Source organism: Nerophis ophidion, linkage group LG24, assembly GCF_033978795.1.
Source record: "Nerophis ophidion isolate RoL-2023_Sa linkage group LG24, RoL_Noph_v1.0, whole genome shotgun sequence".
NCBI classification, from domain to species: Eukaryota; Metazoa; Chordata; class Actinopteri; order Syngnathiformes; family Syngnathidae; genus Nerophis; species Nerophis ophidion.
In genome coordinates, this window is record NC_084634.1 from 8,205,585 (window position 1) to 8,231,473 (window position 25,889).

At 41.4% G+C, this 25,889-nt stretch overlaps 1 protein-coding gene across 16 annotated transcripts in view; it reads left to right on the plus strand.

Annotated features, from left to right (window-relative positions):
• The window catches only part of LOC133542148 (MAP/microtubule affinity-regulating kinase 3-like), a 172,413-nt gene that overhangs the window by 73,494 nt on the left and 73,030 nt on the right, over positions 1–25,889 (plus strand). For all 16 annotated transcript variants that reach the window (XM_061886008.1, XM_061886007.1, XM_061886012.1 and 13 more), the window contains 2 exons: positions 7,183–7,253; positions 9,813–9,869. In XM_061886008.1, the coding sequence (XP_061741992.1) occupies positions 7,183–7,253; positions 9,813–9,869 (128 nt within the window). The remainder of the gene's footprint in view (positions 1–7,182; positions 7,254–9,812; positions 9,870–25,889) is intronic.

Here is a 25,889-nt window from a genome sequence, read left to right on the forward strand (position 1 = left end):
TTATAAATAAAGATTTCTACACATCAACTTAAAGTGCCCTCTTTGGGGATTGTAATAGAGATCCATCTGGATTCATGAACTTAATTCTAAACATTTGTTCACAAAAACATCTTTAACATCAATATTTAGTGAAGTGAATTATATTTATATAGCCCTTTTTCTCTAGTGACTCAAAGCGCTTAACATAGTGAAACCCAATATCTAATTTTTACATTCAAACCAGTGTGGGTGGCACTGGGAGCAGGTGGGTAAAGTGTCTTGCCCAATGACACAAATCCACTGACTAGGACGCTGCTGTGTTAGATCCGCTTTGGACTGGACTCTCGCGACTGTGTTGGATCCATTATGGATTGAACTTTCATGCGACTGTGTTGGATCCATTATGGATTGAACTTTCACAGTATCATGTTAGACCCGCTCGACATCCATTGCTTTCCTCCTCTCCAAGGTTCTCATAGTCATCATTGTCACCGACGTCCCACTGGGTGTGAGTTTTCCTTGCCCTTATGTGGGCCTACCGAGGATGTCGTAGTGGTTTGTGCAGCCCTTTGAGACACTAGTGATTTAGGGCTATATAAGTATCAATCAATCAATCAATCAATGTTTATTTATATAGCCCCAAATCACAAATGTCTCAAAGGACTGCACAAATCATTACGACTACAACATCCTCGGAAGAACCCACAAAAGGGCAAGGAAAACTCACACCCAGTGGGCAGGGAGAATTCACATCCAGTGGGACGCCAGTGACAATGCTGACTATGAGAAACCTTGGAGAGGACCTCAGATGTGGGCAACCCCCCCCCCTAGGGGACCGAAAGCAATGGATGTCGAGCGGGTCTAACATGATACTGTGAAAGTTCAATCCATAGTGGCTCCAAGACAGCAGCGAGAGTCCCGTCCACAGGAAACCATCTCAAGCGGATCAGCAGCGTAGAGATAACCCCAACCGATACAGGCGAGCGGTCCATCCTGGGTCCCGACGGGCGGTCCATCCTGGGTCTCGACTCTGGACAGCCAGTACTTCATCCATGGTCATCGGACCGGACCCCCTCCACAAGGGAGGGGGGGACATAGGAGAAAGAAAAGAAGCAGCAGATCAACTGGTAAACATTGATTGATTGAAGCGGGGATCGAACCTGCAACCCTCAAGTTGCTGACACGGCCGCTCTACCTACCGAGCTATACAGCCCCATGGAACATGTGAAACATGTCCACAAAAAAATCTATCTGTCAACACTGAATATTGCATTGTTGTATTTTTTTTTCACAGTTTATGAACTTACATTCATATTTTGTTGTTATAAATATATTTATAAAGAATTTTTGAATTGTTGCTATTTTTAGAATATTTTTTAAAACATCTCACGTACCCCTTTGGCATACCTTCAAGTACTCCCAGGCGTACGTGCACCCCATTCTAGAACCACTGCTCTAATAGGTACCGTCAAAATTTTGTCAGTACTACAAAGTACCGAATTTGGTACCTATGCCTACAGCTGGGTTGCATGTGACGTCACGTCTGTTTTTCTAAGTGGCGGCCTTATTGACACGATGGTCTAGCCGTTTGAGCGTAGCAAAAAATCAAGTGAGTGTAGAGTTTGAGCAGAAAATACCATACTGCTGTTCTGTTTCTTGGGTGTTCTAGTCGTTCGAATAGAGAAATAGAAAATAGCTTTCATAAAGCCCCAAAAGAAGTGGTTCATAAAGGTACTAAAGTCAGGGAGAAACAAATGTGCGTCGACGGAAATGGCTCTTAAAAATATCCCTTTCATCATCTTGTGGAATACAATCGGACCATGCCCGTGTCTGCAGGGATTACTTTGAGAAATGATTGTTTGAAAATTGTAATTTGTTTGAGAAACTTCCTGAATCCTTTACTTTATCAGTAGTGTTTGAGAGCAGAACTAAACGTAAGAAAAGGACAAGACATCGCATTAGTTTGTGTTTTTTGTGTGGTTGCTATGTCTAAATATTACTCTGAAGACCTGCTTGTGCAAATAAGCTAACATCATGTTGAGTCCGAGTAATAGGTATTGTCCAATCCACCGTATTTTAATTTTCCTATTTCCCAACAAGCTAAAAGCTTAGTTGTTGTTGTTCAGAAAAGTCAAGTGCTTTATTTGATACGGATGACCACATTGGAGCCTCTTTTGTGATATTTGTTAGCATCAAGAAAATAGCCTTAATAGTTTTAATAAACTTGATGAGTAAATCTCTCGTAGGTTCAACAGCATATACTGAATCTTGATATCGCTAGCAATAAACTTCAAACCATTAAAAACTGCAGACATAAATTGTATATTAGACTGATATTTGTAGCAGGAAATCAACTGCAAACAAACGTATCCTTTTTCTCATTGGCGTCGCGATCACAGCAGCACGGCACTCGTTATGTAAATCAAATACTTTATTTAAAATCCAAATTTGTCTTTCACGGATCGTTTAATTTGCGGAATCTTCCACATGCATGATGTGCCTCCTATTTCTCCTTTGAATCCTTGTGTCAAATGAAGTGAGGTAGTTGCTGGCAGTAACTTCTTGGTGATAATGGTTTAAATCTCTCCAAAATTATTTTTCCCAAGGGTCTATAAATCCACGCCAACCCATTCCAAACCTTTCAAAATACGCCCAAATTTGCACTTAAGCAGATAAATAAACCGTCGCAGTTGGACTCTAGACTGAAACCCAGACATACCTCTACTCTAGTTCACGTGTTTGCAACCCAGCAGTTGATATTTTTAATTGACTGGAGATTTACCTGTGTATTTTGTTTTAAAAATCACTAAAGCTTTTTAAAGATTATGTATTATACCTAAAATAAACCAAACCTTAAAACCGTCAAGGCTTGGTTTGCCCAGAATTTTTTAATAACGAATGAGGGAAAAACTGAAATTTTAGTTTTCGGTCCAGCCCTCACTGACTTGGGACCATTGCAAAATAAAATGCGTCCCAAAGTCACTATAGACAGCGGTTTTAAACTTGACAAACAAGGAAATGGCGTTAAAAAAAAGGTGTTTTTATCACCTTTTATCTTTTAGCAAAGGTAAAAACGTTTTTATCTTTTAACCTTTTGAACAAGTCGTGCGTGCTTTTATTTCAAGTCGCCTGGACAGCATGACTTTTAACAGGGGCCAAGAAACACCAGCTTGTAACCAGAGGTGGGTAGAGTAGCCAGAAATTGTACTCAAGTAAGAGTACTGTTACTTTAGAGATTTATTACTCAAGTAAAAGTAAGGAGTAGTCACCCAAATATTTACTTTAGTAAAAGTAAAAAGTATGTTGTGAAAAAACTACTCAAGTACTGAGTAACTGATGAGTAACCTGTTCCAGCAACAAATAATGCACAAAAACATAAAAATAGCAATGAGCAAATTCAGAGCCAGGAATATCTCTTAAGAAACTAAAACAATATTATATATTAAATAATAATACATTAATATAAAAAAAAATTAAGGCAAATTGAGCCACAATAACTTAACAGCACCATAGGCTCAGTAGGCATTCATTGATTGATTGAAACTTGTATTAGTAGATTGCACAGTACAGTACATATTCTGTACGATTGACCACTAAATGGTAACACCCCAATAAGTTTTTCAACGTTTATCAATTCCTTAATAAATGACCAAGTCGAGGTGATCTACCTCATATATACATACACATACACACATATCATATATACAGTATATAATTTATATTTATTTATTTTGCGATTTTTGTTCACATGTTAAAGGTGTTTTAATGAATATACATGCATGTTTAACATATAGATTCCTATCTTTAATGAAGACAAGAATATAAGTTGGTGTATTACCTGATGCTGATGACTTGCATTGATTGGAATCAGACAGTATAGTGCTGATAACGTCCCGGTTTTCAAATGGAGGAGAAAAAAAGTTCCTCTTTCCTGTCTAATACCACATGAAAGTCGTTGGTTTTTGGCATCTTATTTGTCCAGCTTCCATATTCGTTTTTATACACTTTACAAGAAATACATTGGCGGCAAACTCCGTAGCTTGCTAGTTTGTTTGCGCTGGCTTTTGGAGACTCTTATTTTGTTAGCGCAGGCGCGATGGAGCGGCACTTTTATTGTGAAGACAGGAACTGGGCGATCAGTCTTTAGGCTTTTGACGGGAAGTACGGTTGAAATAAAAAGTGTCTTTTTTCCTTTACACTTTTGATTGATTAGTTGATTGATGGAAACTTTTATTAGTAGATTGGACGGTACAGTAAATATTCCGTACAGTTGACCACTAAATGGTAACACCCCAATAAGTTTTTCAACATGTCGGGTCTACGTGTAACGGTCACGTGACCGCCTGGCTCTGTTGATTGGTCCAACGTCACCAGTGACTGCATTTGATTGGTGAAATGCAAGCATGCGTTGTTCCTACTTTGAATGCGTGTCTGACAAAATCAAAACAAACAAAGCGTGCATTAAGAGATCGATAAAAAAAAAGTAGCGAGTAGCGACCTGATTGCAGATAAATGGAGCGGAGTAAAAGTAGCGTTCCTTCTCTATAAATATACTCAAGTAAAAGTAAAAGTATGTTGCATAAAAACTACTCTTAGAAGTACAATTTCTCCCAAAAGTTACTCAAGTAGATGTAACGGAGTAAATGTAGCGCGTTACTACCCACCTCTGCTTGTAACCCCAATTCTTGAGAGTTTGCACCGGCTCCCTGTTCACTTTAGAATTGATTTTAACACATTGCTGTTTGTTTTTAAAGCTTTACATGTTCTGGCACCTCATTATATTTAGGACCTCATCCAAATTTACACTGCTGCGCCCGCTCTGAGGTCCGAGAGCCACCTCCAGCTCGTGGTGCCCAAGACCAGACTGAAAACCAGGGGAGACAGGGCCTTCTCTGTGGTCGACCCTAAGCTCTGGAACACTATTCCACCACTCCATGTTAGAACTGCTTCCACAGTGGAGTGTTTTAAGTCTCGTCTTAACACCCACTTTTATTCTTTGGCTTTTAACACTACGTGAGTTGTGTGGTCCTCTGTGTTTTTAAAATTCTGATTTCTATTTATTGTTTTAATTGGTTTTACCCCGGGGTGTAACAGTACACAAAAAATTCGGTTCGGTACGTACCTCGGTTTAGAGGTCACGGTTCTGTTCATTTTCGGTACAGTAAGAAAACAACAAAATATAAATTTTTTTGTTTTTTATTTACCAAATTTGTACACAATGGCATAACATACATATATTTATAGCTCGGTTGGTAGAGTGGCCGTGCCAGCAACTTGAGGGTTGCAGGTTCGATTCCCGCTTGTGCCATCCTAGTTACTGTCGTTGTGTCCTTGGGCAAGACACTTCGCCCACCTGCTCCCAGTGCCACCCACACTGGTTTAAATGTAACTTAGATATTGGGTGTCACTATGTAAAGCGCTTTGAGTCACTTGAGAAAAGCGCTATATAAATATAATTCACTTCACTTCACATGGTCCATTGCCAGGGTTTATGTGGTCAACATATATAAAATAAAAACTAAATAAGATAAGGCTCAGAATGGTTTCTAACAAAACCTTTCTACATATAAAGTGCCTTTTTTGATTGATTGATTGATTGATTGATTGATTGAGACTTTTATTAGTAGATTGCACAGTACAATACATATTCCCTACAATTGACCACTGAATGCAAACACCCCGATAAGTTTTTCAACTTGTTTAAGTCGGGGTCCACGTTCATCAACACCCCCCCCACCCCCCCACCCCCCCCCCCCCCCACCCCCCCACCCCCAGCCCGGCTAACTTGTCAGTAAGAGGATATATGTTCTTATTCTTCTTCCACCATAGAAGTGGGTCAAAATTTAGTTTTTAATACAATAGAGCAACCCCCCGCGACCCCGGACGCGTCAAGCGGTAGAAAATGGATGGACTTAAATCTGCTGTTATAAAAACATTTGTTATTGCTTTAGCCCTGCTTGAATCGCCGAGGAGAGGCTGCTTGAATGCAGAGGTGACGCTTCAAAGGGGTTACCATGTTTGACGTGTTGGCAGAAGCGTACCCTACTGCTGCTGAACAATGTCGGCAAACCTCCGTCCTCCATTGTTGTATCGCACCACGCAACCTAAGTGTTCCCAAACGGGAGATGTTATCGAGGCAGGAGGGTTTTCCAGCTCTGGCTTTTACATGTTGTTAAAGTTAAAGTACCAATGATTGTCACACGTAAAATTTTTCCTCTGCATTTGACCCATCCCCTTGATCACCCCCTAGGAAGTCAGGGGAGCAGTGTGCAGCAGCGGTGCTGCGCCCGGGAATCATTTATGGTGACTTAACACCCAATTCCAACCTTTGATGCTGAGTCCCAAGCAGGGAGGCAATGGGTCCCATTTTTTTATAGTCTTTGGTATGACTCGGCCGGGGTTTGAATTCCCAACCTACCGATCTAACCATTAGGCCACTGTCCTAGAGGGGTCTCTGCTAGCCTGCCGTGCTTTGCGCCACCCAATATGTCCGTGTGGACACTCATTCGGTACACCTCCGAACCGAAACCCCCGTACCGAAATGGTTCAATACAAATACACGTACCGTTTTACCCTTTTAAAATCGTTTTTAATCATGTTTATATATTGGTTTTATTTATTTTATTCAATCATTGGTGGAGCGAAGGATATTTGAATATTGTTTTTAATATTGTTGTGCAGCACTTTGGAAACGTTTATTTTGTATAACTGTGCTTTGCAAATAAAGTGGATTGGATTAAAACCAAAGTGCGCTCAAACCGACTTATTACAGTTTTAAAAGGATAAACAACTTTGAAAGGTCGTTGCCTAAGCTGCATGCCTCCCCGTGCTCTACACATCTAATGTCTGTGGAGGATGAGTCAGAATGTCGATGAGATGTTGCTTTTCTCGGCCTCAAAAGTTGACTGGCGCCCTCGCAGGTCAGCGTGCCGAGTGGGAGAATGGCAAGTATTCCGGGGGGGGAAACAGCACTTTATGGTTCTTTAATCCGGTTTCAGTTTTTTGCAAACATCACCCCCGTTTCGCCCGAGAAGTGTCGGCTCTGGGAAGAGTCGTCGCACAGCAGCAGCAGCACGTACCCGCAGGAGAGGCTCCATGTGCAACAAGCGGTGGTAAAATCGCCCTCGAACACGCGCACATGGGGCGAACAGCTGTCTTGTATTTTCTTTTTTATCACGGCTGTCTTTCCTTTTGTCTTTGCAGGAGAGGTCTTCGACTACCTGGTAGCACATGGAAGAATGAAGGAAAAAGAGGCCAGGGCTAAATTTAGACAGGTACCCAGCCTTTACCCCTCCTGCTGCGCTCTGCTTGCACGCCTCTGCACCCGAGACCGCTCTCGTCCCGTCATCCATCTCGGTTTTTGATAAGTCACACGTCTCCGGCAAGACCCTTGCAATTGGGCCTGTGCTGTGGTCAACAGTGTCACCTGACGTGTTAAAGCGGCCTGCGTTCGTCAATGAGCCATGAAAATAAAGCTAAGGATGAGACTGATTTGCATAAGAGATCAGTTATTTCCAAATGGTGCCATTGGCACAATATGCCAAATAAAATAAATTTGTATAACCAGAGTAAAGCTTTAGCAAGGTGTGTTTTAGTATTACCTTTGGCAGGAAGGATGTGTCAAACCTAAAGGTAGCTGTGCTTAAAGAGGAACCGGAATTTTTTGGGGGGAATTTTGTCTCGTCTCAATCATTATGAAAAGTCTGCGGGCTATAGAGCGTTTTCCGTTCGGGCTCCAGTACTCTGGAATGCCCTCCCGGTAACAGTTCGAGATGCCACCTCAGTAGAAGCATTTAAGTCTCACCTTAAAACTCATTTGTATACTCTAGCCTTTAAATAGACTCCGTTTTTAGACCAGTTGATCTGCCGTTTCTTTTCTTTTTCTTCTATGTCCCACTCTCCCTTGTGGAGGGGGTCCGATCCGATCCGGTGGCCATGTACTGCTTGCCTGTGTATCGGCTGGGGACATCTCTGCGCTGCTGATCCGCCTCCGCTTGGGATGGTTTCCTGCTGGCTCCGCTATGAACGGGACTCTCGCTGCTGTGTTGGATCCGCTTTGGACTGGACTCTCGCGACTGTGTTGGATCCATTATGGATTGAACTTTCACAGTATCATGTTAGACCCGCTCGACATCCATTGCTTTCCTCCTCTCCAAGGTTCTCATAGTCATCATTGTCACCGACGTCCCACTGGGTCATTATTGTCACCGATGTCCCACTGGGTGTGAGTTTTCTTTGCCCTTATGTGGGCCTACCGAGGATGTCGTAGTGGTTTGTGCAGCCCTTTGAGACACTAGTGATTTAGGGCTATATAAGTAAACGATTGATTGATTGATTGATGAAAGACTTGACAACAGATTCTTTTAATAATGCTTTCTAATTCGTAAATAAATGTAAAAAGTCACCCTACGACAGAACCAATGGGACGTCCTCTGTTCCGCCCATAAAAGTGAATAAATTATATTTATATAGCGCTTTTCTCTAGTTACTGAAAGCGCCTTACATAGTGAATCCTCATATCTAAGTTACATTTAAACCAGTGTGGGTGGCACGGGGAGCAGGTGGGTAAAGTGTCTTGCCCAAGGACACAATGGCAGTCACTAGGATGGCAGTACTGGGAATCGAACCTGGAACCCTCAAGTTGCTGGCACGGCCACTCTACCAACCGAGCTATGCCGCCCCAATAAATACCTGTTCAAAAAGCGCCGACAATGCTCCCATTTACATTTGGTGACTTGAATAAAAACCAATGGTGTTATTATAAGCGCTAACACAGACAAACTATTTAGAGTGGTGATGTGATCACTGGTGTGTGTAACCTCTATTGACATCGAGTGATCTGCTGTTTCCTCGCTTCTCTTCTCCGTGGAAGTTTTTTCTCGATCATAAATCATGCCTTTTAACTGGACAGAAGAAGGCTGAGTAGGTATTCCGACAAGTCGGTACACTTTGCATTCCAATTTAGGTCCGGGAATGACACAAAAAGACACTTGCGGGGATTAATATATATTCCTAATCTAAATTACAACATAAGAACGTCCTAGCAGTCTGCATCCTAATGACAGCAGACCTTGTCCAGTAAGTGGTTGTATTGTGTTTGTTGCCTCTCATAAAGTCTGCGATGAGTAATAATCAGTAATGGATATAAAAAAAAAGAGAATGTTGTGATGCGTTTTTTAAGTTAATGCGCCCAATATGCTTAAAATTATCAAAATAGGTCAATATTAATTGTTATGGGGGCGGCATAGCTCGGTTGGTAGAGCGGCCGTGCCAGCAACTTGAGGGTTGCAGGTTCAATTCCCGCTTCCGCCATCCTAGTCACTGCCGTTGTGTCCTTGGGCAAGACACTTTACCCACCTGCTCCCAGTGCCACCCACACTGGTTTAAATGTAACTTAGATATTGGGTTTCACTATGTAAAGCGCTTTGAGTCACTAGAGAAAAGCGCTATATAAATGTAATTCACTTCACTTCACTTCATGATGTGCCTGTTACTACATTACATTATTATACTTACATCATGTATACAGACCTTAATGGAGGTGTTTGGTTCTTTTAAGTGCTTTGTAGGACCACAACGAGGATGTCGTTGTGGCTTGTGCAGCCCTTTGAGACACTCGTGATTTAGGGCTATATAAATAAACAATGATTGATTGACATAGGCAGAATAGAGCAGCTTTCGTAAACTCCATTGTAAGCGGACTTGATCGAATGTATTTAATAGTTAGAATGCCTTAAAAAATACATCCGTCCTGTCTTTTATGATTGTGAATCATGGCTAAAATGAAAATGTACAGTTCCCCCTTTAGCTGTTTTTTTCTTTCTTTCCTGCAGATTGTATCAGCGGTACAGTACTGCCACCAGAAGCACATTGTCCACAGAGACCTCAAGGTGAGTACACACACACACACACACACACACACACACACACACACATATATACATGCGCGTGCCAAACTACCAGCAGATTATCTCCCCTAAAGCTGAAGAACCAGTTTTCTTACTAATGATGTGCAGCCTCAGCACAGCAGAATGCTCTGTGGCCTCATGAGAGCCACCCGTATCCAGCAAGAGGACCTTCACCGAGGCTTAACCTTTGTCATCAGTGAGAGATCCACCGTTGTTCAGGATCTGAGTATCGAAAAGGAGGACTTGTTATACCCGGAACCGCCGGTGTACAAATGTAATAGGACCCAACATTTGAAAATGATAATCCAATCTGATAAGATTTGACAGAGATATAAGCGTCTCCACATATTTCACATCCTGTCTGGTTTTAACTTGGTTTGACATTTCAGTAAGGATGCAACAATATCAAAATGTCAATATTATCACGGTATTAACCTTCCTCTTGTGTTAGCTTTCTGTTACCATCTCTTAAGTTAACGGGTCGGTTTTGACCCATGTCTTAAATCAGCTGTAAAATACACTAAAAACAACTATCTATCATCCAATTTGTTTCTCATCTCTTGGTTACCTCGTTAGGCTTCCTTATCCTTGAAAATATTGGTTTTAATATTTTTGGTTTGGGCCATTGGGCCTTTTTTTGTCAGTATACCCCTCGATTTCAATTTTTAAAAATGGTAAAACGAACCTCAAAAGAATCATATACATAAAAAAAAGGTTGTTCTGTTACCTAACTATTACTAAGGGGTATTAGAACACATCTCTTAAATAAATGTGTTTTATTTATTTTTTCATTTTAAGAATTTTAACTATAGTAACATCAATGGTGTTACGGGTCAATTTCGACCCATATATATTTACTTCAAGAAAAAGGCTAAAAAGTATTTTTTTCAGCAACAGAAATCCAACAACAACCAATCAAGCATATGAAACCAAGAGAAATAGATTACTAGTTCCAAAACTAATAAAAAACAAAATCAGAGTGGCAAAAAGTGACACTTTTGGTGTCCGTCTTTTGTTTGTTTTTGTACAGGATAACAAGGTAAAATGAGAATCCACTAAAGCTCACATGATTGGGAGAGGAGCTGGCTGTCAGTGTGTTCAGTTTTGGCTCTTATCATTGCTTTATCATCTTATTTTTATAACTGGGTCGAAACCGACCCTAACAACACCAAGGGCATAATTTCTACCAGAGCATTTTATAATTTAGTGAAAAGAATTAAAATGTTTTATTTTGTTGACAAAGAGGTTCCTGACAAAGTCAAAAAGCTTTGATGCAAAAAAATAAATGTATGTTGTGTTTTTATGCATTTAAAAACTAAAACGGGTCGGTGCCGACCCTAACACAAGACGAAGGTTAAAGGCACAGTACAAAATTAATGTGGTATATGGCCAAAAGAAAAATGCCATAAAGTGTTGTAAAAAACATTTACTGTAATTAAACACAGACATAATGCTCAAATACTCTAATCGTATTTATTACTACAAACCTGGATTTTTAGTGCAAATGTGCAGGAACATCTAATGATTCAAGCAAATATTAAAACAGCATACAGTAATTTACAGTTGATGTCTTTAAAGTGGCAATGTTAGCATCATAACTCAACAGACATTTCCAGGAAAAAAAAATGAAATAAAAAATACTCTTATATACTACAAGTACGAACACACTTCACGTCTTACTTACGGCGTTCCACGCCCCCTCTTTGTGCAGAGGATTCTGGGAGATGTAGTTTATTTTCTGACCCAGGCCAACGCTAAAGCGCCACAAAAAAAACCACATACACCAAGTTTTTGACTGATGCCGTCACACGTCACGGCACTATTGTAAAAATACTTTGAAACCGTAACACCGCAGTATCTACAAAACCGTTACCCCCTACAGTAGGCCCGGACTAATAACAAATATTGCTTGAAGATACATCGACCTAAAAATTATTGCCGATAAACAATATTTTTGCCATACTTTTTTATGAGCCCAAATAAACCATTGATGTAATGATAACACATAACAGTGATAATGAATGTATATCCTATCAAATGCAGTAAACTTGTATTTTAACATTGTACCGTATTTTTCGGACTATAAGTGGCAGTTTTTTTCATAGTGCGACTTATACTCAGGAGCGACTTATGTGTAAAATTATTAACACATTACCGTAAAATATCAAATAATATTACACATTCACGCAAGAGACTAGACGTATAAGATTTAATCGGATTTATCGATTAGGAGTGACAGATTGTTTGGTAAACGTATAGCATGTTCTATATGTTATAGTTATTTGAATGACTCTTACCATGATATGTTAGGTTAACACAGTGGTTCTCAAATGGGGGTACGCCTACCCCTGGGGGTACTCAAAGGTATGCCGAGGGGTATGTGAGATTTTTTTTTTTAATCGCAGCAATTCAAAAATCTTTTATAAATATATTTATTGAATAACGGCGTGGCGCAGTGGGAGAGTGGCCGTGCGCAACCCAAGGGTCCCTGGTTCAAATCCCACCTAGCACCAACCTCGTCACGTCCGTTGTGTCCTGAGCAAGACACTTCACCCTTGCTCCTGATGGGTGCTGGTTGGCGCCTTGCATGGCAGCTCCCTCCATCAGTGTGTGAATGTGTGTGTGAATGGGTAAATGTGGAAGTAGTGTCAAAGCGCTTTGAGTACCTTGAAGGTAGAAAAGCGCTATACAAGTACAACCCATTTATCATTTAATAATAGTTCAACAAAATGTGAATGTAAGTTTTCATAAAATGTGAAAAAGAAATACAACAATGCAATATTCCGTGTTGACAGTTAGATTTTTTGTGGACATGTTCCATAAATATTGATGTTAAAGATGTCTTTTTTTGTGAAGAAATGTTTAGAATTAAGTTCATGAATCCTGATTGATCTCTATTACAATTCCCAAAGAGGGCACTTTAAGTTGATGATTGTGTAGAAATCTTTATTTATAATTGAATCACTTGTTTATTTTTCAACAAGTTTTTTTGTTATTTTTATTTCTTTTTTTCTAAATAGTTCAAGAAAGACCACTACAAATACAATATTTTGCACTGATGACATGGTGCTGTATTTTACTTCTGTATCTCTTTTTTTTCAACCAGAAATGCTTTGCACCGATTAGGGGGTACTTGAATTAAAAAAAAATGTTCAAAGGGTTACATCACTGAAAAAAGGTTGAGAACCATTGTATTAACATACCAGGCACCTTCTCAGTTGGTTATTTATGCCTCATATAACGTACACTTATTCAGCCTGTTGTTCCATCCATCCATCCATCCATTTTCTACCGCTTATTCCCTTTTGGGGTCGCTGGCGCCTATCTCAGCTACAATCGGGCGGAAGGCGGGGTACACCCTGGACAAGTCGCCACCTCATCGCAGGGCCAACACAGATAGACAACATTCACACTCACATTCACACACTAGGGCCAATTTAGTGTTGCCAATCAACCTATCCCCAGGTGCATGTCTTTGGAAGTGGGAGGAAGCCGGAGTACCCGGAGGGAACCCACGCATTCACGGGGAGAACATGCAAACTCCACACAGAAAGATCCCGAGCCTGGATTTGAACCCAGGACTGCAGGACCTTCGTATTGTGAGGCAGACACACTAACCCCTCTGCCACCGTGAAGCCCCAGCCTGTTGTTCACTATTCTTTATTTATTTTAAATTGCCCTGCCCCAAGTGGAGGAGTTCAAGTACCTAGGAGTCTTGTTCACGAGTGGGGGAAGAGTGGATCGTGAGATCGACAGGCGGATCGGTGCGGCGTCTTCAGTAATGCGGACGTTGTATCGATCCGTTGTGGTGAAGAAGGAGCTGAGCCGGAAGGCAAAGCTCTCAATTTACCGGTCGATCTACGTTCCCATCCACACCTATGGTCATGAGCTTTGGGTTATGACCGAAAGGATAAGATCACGGGTACAAGCGGCCGAAATGAGTTTCCTCTCCCTTAGAGATAGGGTGAGAAGCTCTGCCATCCAGGAGGAACTCAAAGTAAAGCTGCAACTCCTCCACATCGAGAGGATCCAGATGAGGTGGCTCGGGCATCTGGTCAGGATGCCACCCGAACGCCTCCCTAGGGAGGTGTTTAGGGCACGTCCAACCGGTAGGAGGCCACGGGGAAGACCCAGGACACGTTGGGAAGACTATGTCTCCCGGCTGGCCTGGGAACGCCTCGGGATCCCCCGGGAAGAGCTAGACGAAGTGGCTGGGGAGAGGGAAGTCTGGGCTTCCCTGCTTAGGCTGCTGCCCCCGACCCGACCTCGGATAAGCGGAAGATGATGGATGGATGGATGCCTTTCAAATGTCTATTCTTGGTGTTGGTTTTTATCAAATACATTTCCCCCAAAAATGCGACTTATACTCCGGAGCGACTTATACTCCGAAAAATACGGTAGTTGAAATAAAAGGATTTATATCTCCAAGTTAAATAATGCAAACTAACAATAACACTAAAATATACTTACTGTTAACAAAATGTTGCACTTGAATAAAAATGACAAAAGGATTATGGATATGGATATGGACTGGACTCTCAAACTATTATGTTGGATCCACTATGGACTGGACTCTCACACTATTATGTTAGATCCACTATGGACTGGACTCTCACACTAGTATGTTAGATCCACTATGGACTGGACTCTCACACTATTATGTTAGATCCACTATGGACTGGACTTACAATATTATTTTAGATCCACTATGGACTGAGCTCTCACACTATTATGTTAGATCCACTATGGACTGGACTCTCACACTAGTATGTTAGATCCACTATGGACTGGACTCTCACACTAGTATGTTAGATCCACTATGGACTGGACTCTCACACTATTATGTTAGATCCACTATGGACTGAACTCTCACACTATTATGTTAGATCCACTATGGACTGGACTCTCACACTATTATGTTAGATCCACTATGGACTGGACTCTCACACTATTATTTTAGATACACTATGGACTGGACTCTCACACTATTATGTTAGATCCACTATGGACCGGACTCTTACACTATTATGCTCGATCAATTATTGATTGGACTCTCACTATTATGTTAGATCCTCTATGGACTCTCACACTATTATGCCAGATCCACTATGGACTGGACTCTCACTATTATGCTAGATCCACTAGGGACTGGAATCTCACTATTATGTAGATCCACTATGGACTGAACTTTGACAAAATTATGGTAGATCCACTCAACGTCCATTGCACTGGTTACCCTGGGGGGGGGGTCCCCCTCATATCTGCGGTCCTCTCCAAGGTTTCTCATTGTCCCATTGGGTTGAGTATTTCCTTGCCCTGATGTGGGAGCTGAATTGAAGATGTCGTTGTGGCTTGTGCAGCCCTTTGAGACACTCATGATTTGGGGCGATATAAGTAAACATTGATTGATTGATTGAAAAGCAATACAATATTTTAAGAAGGTGATTGGGGCCCCTAATATATACACAAGCAAAACAATAAATAAGATAGCTAAATAAAGTATTGCCAAGCAAAGTTGCGCTTCGATATTGAACATGTCGGCAGAGGTTGAGTTGTACTTTAATTAACTGACAATCAAGTTAAGATCTTTTGTAAACAAAAGTGCAAAGTAACAGTATTAACACTACCGTTTAAACAGATTTATTAAAAGCTCATTTGGGGGGAAAAAAACATAAATTTTGGCCGATTCGGAGTGAGGAACACTAACATGACAACATGACAGCACTTTTAGAAGAATCTTTTTTGTAAAACATTTTTGGGGCGGCATAGCTCGGTTGGTAGAGTGGCTGTGCCAGCAACTTGAGGGTTGCAGGTTCGATTCCCGCTTGTGCCATCCTAGTTACTGCCGTTGTGTCCTTGGGCAAGACACTTTACCCACCTGCTCCCAGTGCCACCCACACTGGTTTAAATGTAACTTAGATATTGGGTGTCACTATGTAAAGCGCTTTGAGTCACTTGAGAAAAGCGCTATATAAATATAATTCACTTCACTTCACTTGGCAGAAAAAAGGTATTAAATTGGCAATGTATTTACCCCCACTTTCTATAAGACCACACTATTTTGCACTGTTGTGTTTACACTGACTCGGCTTGTTCACCACACACGGAGTGATTGTAGCATGTCGAGTGGTTGTGTTTCAAGTTAGCTTGCAGGTTTTTCGGCAAAATGATAGTCTCATCTTGTTCCAAAGGTTCATACTGAAATATTCCCACATTGGTATGGTGGAATTTGTAGGGGTGTAAAGGTACCTGTATTTGTATCGAACCGTTTCGGTACGGGGGTTCCGGTTCGGTGCGGAGGAGTACCGAACGAGTTCCACACGAACGTATGAAGTAGCCGCCTATGCTAAAGTCTTAACAAGCTGCTCCGCTCCGTTCTGCCTCTGTCTGTACACAGCACCCTGCATTGTCCCTCCCATACAACCATCTGATTGGTTACAACAGTAGCCAGTCAGCGCTTCAGCGTCGAGCAGATAGGCTTTTAGCAGGGGAGCAACGGACTCTCCCCAAGGTATACTAAACACTTCCAAGTCAACTACTTTCTAAACATCACTATGAGCCCGTGACCTTCTAGAAACAAACTGCAGCTCAGCTGACTCGCAGTCCTGGCTTTAGGTGAAGGCTAGTTAGCTTTTAGCGTAACGTTAGCTCATTTTGTGGCGTGTGTGTGTGTTACGGACAGTGTTGATTGAGGTGTGTTGAAACTGCAAAAAAGAACATTATGGTAAATGAAGAATTTCTGTCTCTGATAGTGTATATAATAAATGTAAGTGCATCATAAAGCCAGCATGAACTCCTATTGCTATTGTACTATTTTTCAGCTATAGTTACATGAATCATTAGTAATGTTGCAGCCTAGTTTTGAATGGCAGGGTCCCTGCTATCACATGTTGATACAAATATAACATTTACATATTAAAAAATCAACTACAGGCTTCCCAAGTTCTGTAATAAATTAAGCATGATGAGTTGACTTGAAAGTGAATTAAGTGAATTATATTTATGTAGCGCTTTTCTCGAGTGACTCAAAGCGCTTTACATAGTGAAACCCAATATCTAAGTTACATTTAAACCAGTGTGGGTGGCACTGGGAGCAGGTGGGTAAAGTGTCTTGCCCAAGGACAAAACGGCAGTGACTCGGATGGCGGAAGCGGGAATCGAACCTGCAACCCTCAAGTTGCTGACACGGCCCCTCTACCAACCGAGCTATGCCGCCCCTGTTTAATGTTGCACTTTTTATATGTAGAAGAAAAGTTGTCATTTTGTTTCATCTAAGCAACAACTTGAGACAGTTTAATGTGGATTAACATGGGTAGAATTATTATAGTGTTCCCAATGTTAAAAGGATCAAGCCATTGTTTGCAAATTTGGTAAATAAATAACCAAAAAAATGTATATTTTGTTTTCTTATCGTACCGAAAATGAACCGAACCGTGACCTCTAAACCGAACCGGAATTTTTGTGTACCGTTACACCCCTAGGAATTTGGCTTTTGTGATCATTTTGTCCACGTTAGCTGCTACATGCTAACTAGTTGCACTGTGTGAGGCTAGCAGGCCAGCAGCCCCATGTTTCTGCACAAAGAGTCAAACACTATTAATAAGGACAAAATACCCCCCCCCCCAACCCCTTTTCTTTTCATTCCGCGATGGCACTAACGCGCATCATACTTGCCAACCTTGAGACCTTCCGAAATCGGGCGATAGTAGGGCGGGGTTGAAGTTGGGGGGGCGGGCTTTGGTGGTGGCGGGGGTGTATATTGTAGTGTTGCGGAAAAGTTAGTGCTGCAAGGGGTTATGGGTTTTTGTTCTGTTGTGTTTATTTTGTATTACGGTGTGGACTTTCTTCCGAAATGTGTTTGTCATTCTTGTTTGGTGTGGGTAGGGATGATCGAGACCAATATCAAATCCTCTTTATCGAACCAATTCCCTCATTGAATCTCTTATCGAATCCAGATAGGTTGTAATGTGTGCACTGAGTTCCAAAAGCCATATGATAGCTTATGTTTAACCATGCCTGCGCCTTATTTATGCGTTAAATACAGAAATAGCACCCGTAACTGACATGGCGATTTTAATACGGTCGCGAAAATACGGAGTAGTTGCTTTGATCACGGGAATCGGTTCTCAAAAACGAATTTGAATTCATGGAATCGGTTGTTTTCTTATCAAACAGTCTAGAGAACCAGTTTCGAACATCATCCCTAGGTGTGGGTTCACAGCGTGGCGCATATTTGTAACAGTGTTAAAGTTGTTGATACGGCCACCCTCAGTGTGACCTGTATGGCTGTTGACCAAGTATGCTTTGCATTCACTTGTGTGTTTTATAAAAGCCGCATATATTATTTGACTGGGTCGGCACGCTGTTTGTATGAAGTACAAACGGACGTGACGACATGTTGTAGAGGACTCTAAAAGCAGTGCCTTTAAGTCACTGTTTTACGGGTTGAAATCGGAAGAAAGGTTGCCCCGGCAGATTTTCGGGAAGGGCACTGATATTTGGGAGTCTCCCGGGAAAATTAGAAGGGTCGGCAAGCATAACGCGCGTAGCCGCTAAAAGCGACGAAAAGTGTGAATGCTCTTGAAAGCATGCACATCGTAGGGCTGAGCGATGTCCTTTTTTTAATATCTCGTAATTTTTATGCTATATCAAGATATATGATGTATATCTTGATATTTTGTCTTAGCCTTGAATGAACACTTGATGCATATAATCACAGCAGTATGATGATTCTATGTGTCTACGTTAAAACATACTTCTTCATACTGCATTAATCTATGCTTTTTTTTAAAACTTTCATGCAGGGAGGGAAATCACAACTAAGTCAATTGACTAAAACTGTATTTATTAAACAGCAGTGGCACAAAAATTCATGTCATTTCCAAAACAGAAAGTGCAAGATTGCCAGACATTTTAAAACAAGCTGTTAGTGCACTTTTGTGCATGATGTCCCTAAAATGACATATCAAAACAACACTTGATTATTTTGTACAGAACGCCACTACAATAGTTTGAAACAAATAAAAGGCAATTTTGTGCATGATGTCACACAAGATATATACAAATATAAATGAGCTGCATAATAGGAAATCAAATAGTGTTTGTCCTTCACTATGTGGTAGGTTACTGCGGACGTTATCTCCTTCTGTTCACTGTTTTTTTGATGTAGAAATTGTTGCCTCAGCATTTTGTTGGCGTGACACCGAACATAGATGTTGACTCTAGCAGGTGACTTTTCAAATGATGCTATATATTATCAGCAATGCTACCTTTTGTAGCAACGCTTTCGCCCCACACGGTTGTCTGTTCAACATTTTCCCGCTTGAAGCCAAACCGCCGCCAGCTGTTTTTCTTGGGAATGAATTCTTCCTTCATTTTGTTACTGGATTCGCACCTTCTTTCTCTCGTATTACAGCTGCTACCTTTCTGCTCCGCGAAGGCGGATGACGTTATACGTATGTGACGTATTTAAGAAGGTGCGCTTGCTGTCTGTGAGAAGCGCCTGCAGTGTAATGACCGCAGCTAAAAGCAACTGCGTGAGACCGTATACTCCTATATCACGATTTAGTCGTTTTCTATTTTGCGCAGAGAAAAACCCGTGATATATTGAGTATATACATATATCGCCCAGCCCTAGCACTTGGCGATTAAATTTTCCTTTGTCCGTTAATTGCCTTTTTGCAACTCAACGCCAAAAAAACGGAAATGCTGATTATCGGTCCTGCTAGACACCGAACTCTATTTAATAATACAACTCTAACATTTGACAACCAAACAATTAAACAAGGTGACTCGGTAAAGAATCTGGGTATTATCTTTGACCCAACTCTCTCCTTTGAGTCACACATTAAAAGCGTTACTAAAACGGCCTTCTTTCATCTCCGTAATATCACTAAAATTCGCTCCATTCTGTCCAATAAAGACGCCGAGATAATTATCCATGCGTTTGTTACGTCTCGTCTCGATTACTGTAACGTATTATTTTCGGGTCTCCCCATGTCTAGCATTAAAAGATTACAGTTGGTACAAAATGCGGCTGCTAGACTTTTGACAAGAACAAGAAAGTTTGATCACATTACGCCTGTACTGGCTCACCTGCACTGGCTTCCTGTGCACTTAAGATGTGACTTTAAGGTTTTACTACTTACGTATAAAATACTACACGGTCTAGCTCCATCCTATCTTGCCGATTGTATTGTACCATATGTCCCGGCAAGAAATCTGCGTTCAAAGGACTCCGGCTTATTAGTGATTCCCAAAGCCCAAAAAAAGTTTGCGGGCTATAGAGCGTTTTCCGTTCGGGCTCCAGTACTCTGGAATGCCCTCCCGGTAACAGTTCGAGATGCCACCTCAGTAGAAGCATTTAAGTCTCACCTTAAAACTCATTTGTATACTCTAGCCTTTAAATAGACTCCCTTTTTAGACCAGTTGATCTGCCGTTTCTTTTCTTTTTCTTCTATGTCCCACTCTCCCTTGTGGAGGGGGTCCGGTCCGATCCGGTGGCCATGTACTGCTTGCCTGTGTATCGGCTGGGGACATCTCTGCGCTGCTGATCCGCCTCCGCTTGGGATGGTTTCCTGCTGGCTCCGCTGTGAACGGGACTCTCGCTGCTGTGTTGGATCCGCTTTGGACTGGACTCTCGCGACTGTGTTGGATCCATTGTGGATTGAACTTTCACAGTATCATGTTAGACCCGCTCGACATCCATTGCTTTCCTCCTCTCCAAGGTTCTCATAGTCATCATTGTCACCGACGTCCCACTGGGTCATTATTGTCACCGATGTCCCACTGGGTGTGAGTTTTCCTTGCCCTTATGTGGGCCTACCGAGGATGTCGTGGTGGTTTGTGCAGCCCTTTGAGACACTAGTGATTTAGGGCTATATAAGTAAACATTGATTGATTGATTGATTGATTGATTGATTATCGGCCTAGGCCTCGTAACAAGCAAAACAAGGTCCAGCAGAGTTTTCAGGTATAAGTCCTTATCTTCCTCTATGGAGTCATGAAATATTCAAATAAGAAGTGAGCGTCACCCTTTCGAGGCTGATTAACTCTGACTCACGTTGTCTAGAAAGGTCAGAGTGAAGCACGCACATGCACTTAATGCATTTGAGCGTAACATGTCTTCCACCACGCGAGCATTTCACGTAGAAATCTCGAAGCTCGTGTTGGTATGGCCTTGCAGCGTCTTCATGGAATGCCATGAATGATCCATAAGTGTGCTGGTCTGTGTTCGCCGACACGTCACGCTTATTAGCAGTGTCCTCTGAGTCGTGTATAAAGAGAGCACGGCCAACTCGGTTTCGGGCCATCCCCTTAATGATTGGTCAAAAGGCGCTCATGTGACTACAGGGCGCCATGGCTGCTACTAACTTTGAGCTGATGCTATGAGCTTCCCCGGAAAGAAGACAAGTATGGGAAGTGAAGGTTGGCCAACAACAATGTAGAGCCACCGACTACAGCATCTGGTGCCAGGTAAACACATGACTTTACGTCTGCGTTTTCTTCAGGAGAGAACACACAAAGGCTAATACAAACCCCGTTTCAATATGAGTTGGGAAATTGTGTTACATGTAAATATAAACGGAATACAATGATTTGCAAATTCTTTTCAACCCATATTCAATTGAATGCAGTACAAAGACAAGATATTTGATGTTCAAACTCATAAACTTAGAATTTCATGGCTGAAACATGCCAAAGTAGTTGGGAAAGGGCATGTTCACCACAGTGTTACATCACCTTTTCTTTTAACAACACTAAATAAACGTTTGGGAACTGAGGAAACTAATTGTTGAAGCTTTGAAAGTGGAATTCTTTCCCATTCTTGTTTTATGTAGAGCTTCAGTCGTTCAACAGTCCGGGGTCTCCGCTGTCGTATTTTACGCTTCATAATGCGCCACACGTTTTCGATGAGGGACGGGTCTGGACTGCAGGCGGGCCAGGAAAGTACCCGCACTCTTTTTTTACGAAGCCACGTTGTTGTAACACGTGCTGAATGTGCCTTGGCATTGTCTTGCTGAAATAAGCAGGGGCGCCCATGAAAAAGACAGCGCTTAGATGGCAGCATGTGTTGTACCAAAACCGGTATGTACATTTCAGCATTAATGGTGCCTTCACAGATGTGTAAGTTACCCATGCCCTGGGCACTAAAGCACCACCATACCATCACAGATGCTCGCTTTTGAACTTTGCGTCGATAACAGTCTGGACGGTTCGCTTCCCTTGTGGTCCGGATGACACCATGTCGAATATTTCCAAAAACAATTTGAAATGTGGACTCGTCAGACCACAGAACACTTTTCCACTTTGCATCAGTCCATCTTAGATGATCTCGGGCCCAGAGAAGCCGGCGGCATTTCTGGATGTTGTTGATAAATGGCTTTCGCTTTGCATAGTAGAGCTTTAACTTGCACTTACAGATGTAGTGACAAACTATATTTAGTGACAGTGGTTTTCTGAAGTGTTCCTGAGCCCATGTGGTGATATCCTTTAGAGATAGATGTCGGTTTTTAATACAGTGCCGTCTGAGGGATCGAAGGTCACGGTCATTTAATGTTGGTTTCCGGCCATGCCGTTTACGTGGAGTGATTTCTCCAGATTCTCTGAACCTTTTGATGATATTCTGGACCGTAGATGTTGAAATCCCTAAATTTCTTGCAATTGCACTTTGAGAAACGTTGTTCTTAAACTGTTTGACTATTTGCTCACGCAGTTGTGGACAAAGGGGTGTACCTCGCCCCATCGTTTGTACCCAATCATGGCACCCACCTGTTCCTAATTAGCCTGCACACCTGTGGGATGTTCCAACTAAGTGTTTGATGAGCATTGCCTCAACTTTATCAGTATTTATTGCCACCTTCCAAAACTTCTTTGTCACGTGTTGCTGGCATCAAATTCTAAAGTTAATGATTTTGCAAAAAAAAAAAAATCATCAAATATGTTGTCTTTGTAGCATATTCGAATGAATATGGGTTGAAAACGATTTGCAAATCATTGTATTCTGTTTATATTTACATCTAACACAATTTCCCAACTCATATGGACAAGTCATAACAGAAGAAATTAATAAATTAAAGAGATGGTTTGACAAAAACAGACTATTTTAGAATCAGTAATACTAAAATAATGCAATTCGGTAATAGTAGAAGAGAAAATAACACCCAAATACAAATAGACGGACTTTGAATTGATTGATTGATTGATTGATTGATACTTTTATTAGTAGATTGCACAGTACAGTACATATTCCGTACAATTGACCACTAAATGGTAACACCCCAATAAGTTTTTCAACTTGTTTAAGTCGGGGTCCACGTTAATCAATTCATGGTACAAATATATACTATCAACATAATACAGTCATTACACAAGTTAATCATCATAGTATGTACATTGCATTATTTACATTATTTGCAATCCGGGGAGTGAAAGAGTGGATGGGTGTAATAATACATGAGGAAAAGAACTGGAAATCTCACAATGAAAAGTAAAACATAAAGTAGCAAAAAATACATTTATAATGATTAAAGAAAAACATGTTCTCGACCAAATATCACTCAATATTCTCGCCTGATCGCCAGTGTTGCCATATCTGTGTAACTACAAAAGTACACAAATTCACTTAGCATGTCACACAACAGATAGATCAGCTGGAATAAAACTTACAGATACAAGGATTACAAATTGACACACTTCACACACAAGTCACAATTTCTCCGTGATCGTTAGTGCAATGTGAAGTGAATTATATTTATATAGCGCTTTTCTCTAGTGACTCAAAGTACTTTTACATAGTGAAACCCAATATCTAAGTTACATTTAAACCAGTGTGGGTGGCACTGGGAGCAGGTGGGTAAAGTGTCTTGCCCAAGGACACAACGGCAGTGACTAGGATGGCAGAAGCGGGGATCGAACCTGGAACCCTCAAGTTGCTGGCACGGCCACTCTACCAACCGAGCTATACTACCCCGATGCTAATCAGAATCATCCTAATTGTCTTCATACAATTGTAAAATGAAATTTTACAGACTCCTCCCCTTCCTTGTGGAAAAGATTTAATAGGTTAAAATTAGGGATGTGCGATATTATCGGCAGATAAATGCTTTAGAATATAATATCGGAAATTATCGGTATCGGTTTCAAAAAGTAAAAATGTATGACTTTTTAAAACGTTGCTGTGTACACGGACCTAGACAGAAGTACAGAGCGCCAACTAAACCTTAAAGGCAATGCTTTTGTGTGCTGGCCCAGTCACATAATATCTATGGCTTTTCACACACACAAGTGAATGCAAGGCATACTTGGTCAACGGCCATACTGGTCACACTGAGGGTGGCCGTATAAACAACTTTAACACTGTTACAAATATGCGCCACACTGTGAACCCACACCAAACAAGAATGACAAACACATTTCGGGAGAACATCCGCACCGTAACACGACACAAACACAACAGAACAAAAACCCAGAACACCTTGCAGCACTAATACTTTCGGGACGCTACAATATACACGCCCACTACCCCTACCCCCCAACCTCGCCCACCTCAACCTCCTCTCTCCAAATTCCAAGCTGCTGTTTTGATGTATTTAAAAAAAATAATACACTTTGTGACTTCAATAATAAATATGGCAGTGCCATGTTGGCATTTTTTTCCATAACGTGAGTTGATTTATTTTGGAAAGCCTTGTTACATTGCATCCAGCGGGGCATCACAACACAATTAGGCGTAATGATGTGTCAATTCCACGACTGTATCGGTTGATATCAGAATCGGTAATTAAGAGTTGGACAATATCGGATATTGGCACAAAAAAAACATTATCGCACATCTCTTGAGAAAACATAGATACAATGTAAAGTGTGGATATCTTGCTAAATTTCACTAAAAAAAACAATCATGTGAGATAAAAAGCAGTGCAAAAGTCCCAATTTAAAAGTGACAAAGAGTGCAAAACTGATGTAATATGTGATTTTATGAGGTAGTTTTGTAGGACTAAAATAAATGGAAGAAAAGGGGAAATTTTGGCAATATGAAGAGTATTCATTTTTTTGCTCATTCTGTGTATTCTTTTTATGGTTATTGTGCCGTCGGGTGTGTTAAAGTGGCTCCTGGTCACGAAACGATGCGGCAATGTAGCGGCAGAGTGCATCAAATACGGCTGCAAAATTACAATTTCACAAAATAAAATATTTCATTGTAAGTTTATGAGTTGGAGTATGTTTACAACTATATAGAGCAGGGGTCGGCAACCTTTACCACTCAAAGAGCCATTTCGACCCGTTTCACAAAATGAGGAAGACAATGGGAGCCGCAACTATTCTCGCCAATATCTGCTGGTGGTCACCCAGTTGACAAGAATAAGGGCATGCTATGAAGCCATTGCCTTAAACACCTTTTACAACATGTACAAACTGCTTGCAACATGTTGTGAGAGGCTTCCGCAGATGCACGCACGCGACTGGAAGGCATACTGGGTGACACAGAGTACACTGACGGTTGTGATATAAACAACTTCAACACTCCTACTAATATGCGCCACATTGTGAACCCACACAAAAGAAGAAAGACAAACACATTTCGGGTGAAAATCCTCACAGTAACACAACATAAACGCAACACAAGAAATACCCAGAATCCTTTGCATCCGTGACAAATCCTGACTATGTTATACACCCCGGGAGCACCAAACCCCGCCCACCTCAACCACGCAGGGAGGGGTCTGGGGGGTTTGGTGCTCGCGGGGTGTATAACATAGGTTGTGTCATGGATGCAAAGGATTCTGGGTATTTGTTGTGTTGCGTTTATGTTGTGTTACTGTGAGGATTTTCTCCCGAAATGTGTTTGCCATTCTTCTTTTGTGTGGGTTTACAATGTGGCGCATATTAGTAGGAGTGTTAAAGTTGTTCATATCACAACCGTCAGTGTACTCTGTGTCACCCAGTATGCCTTGCAATCTCATACATGTGCCGATAGAAGCAGCGAAATGCATTCCGTGA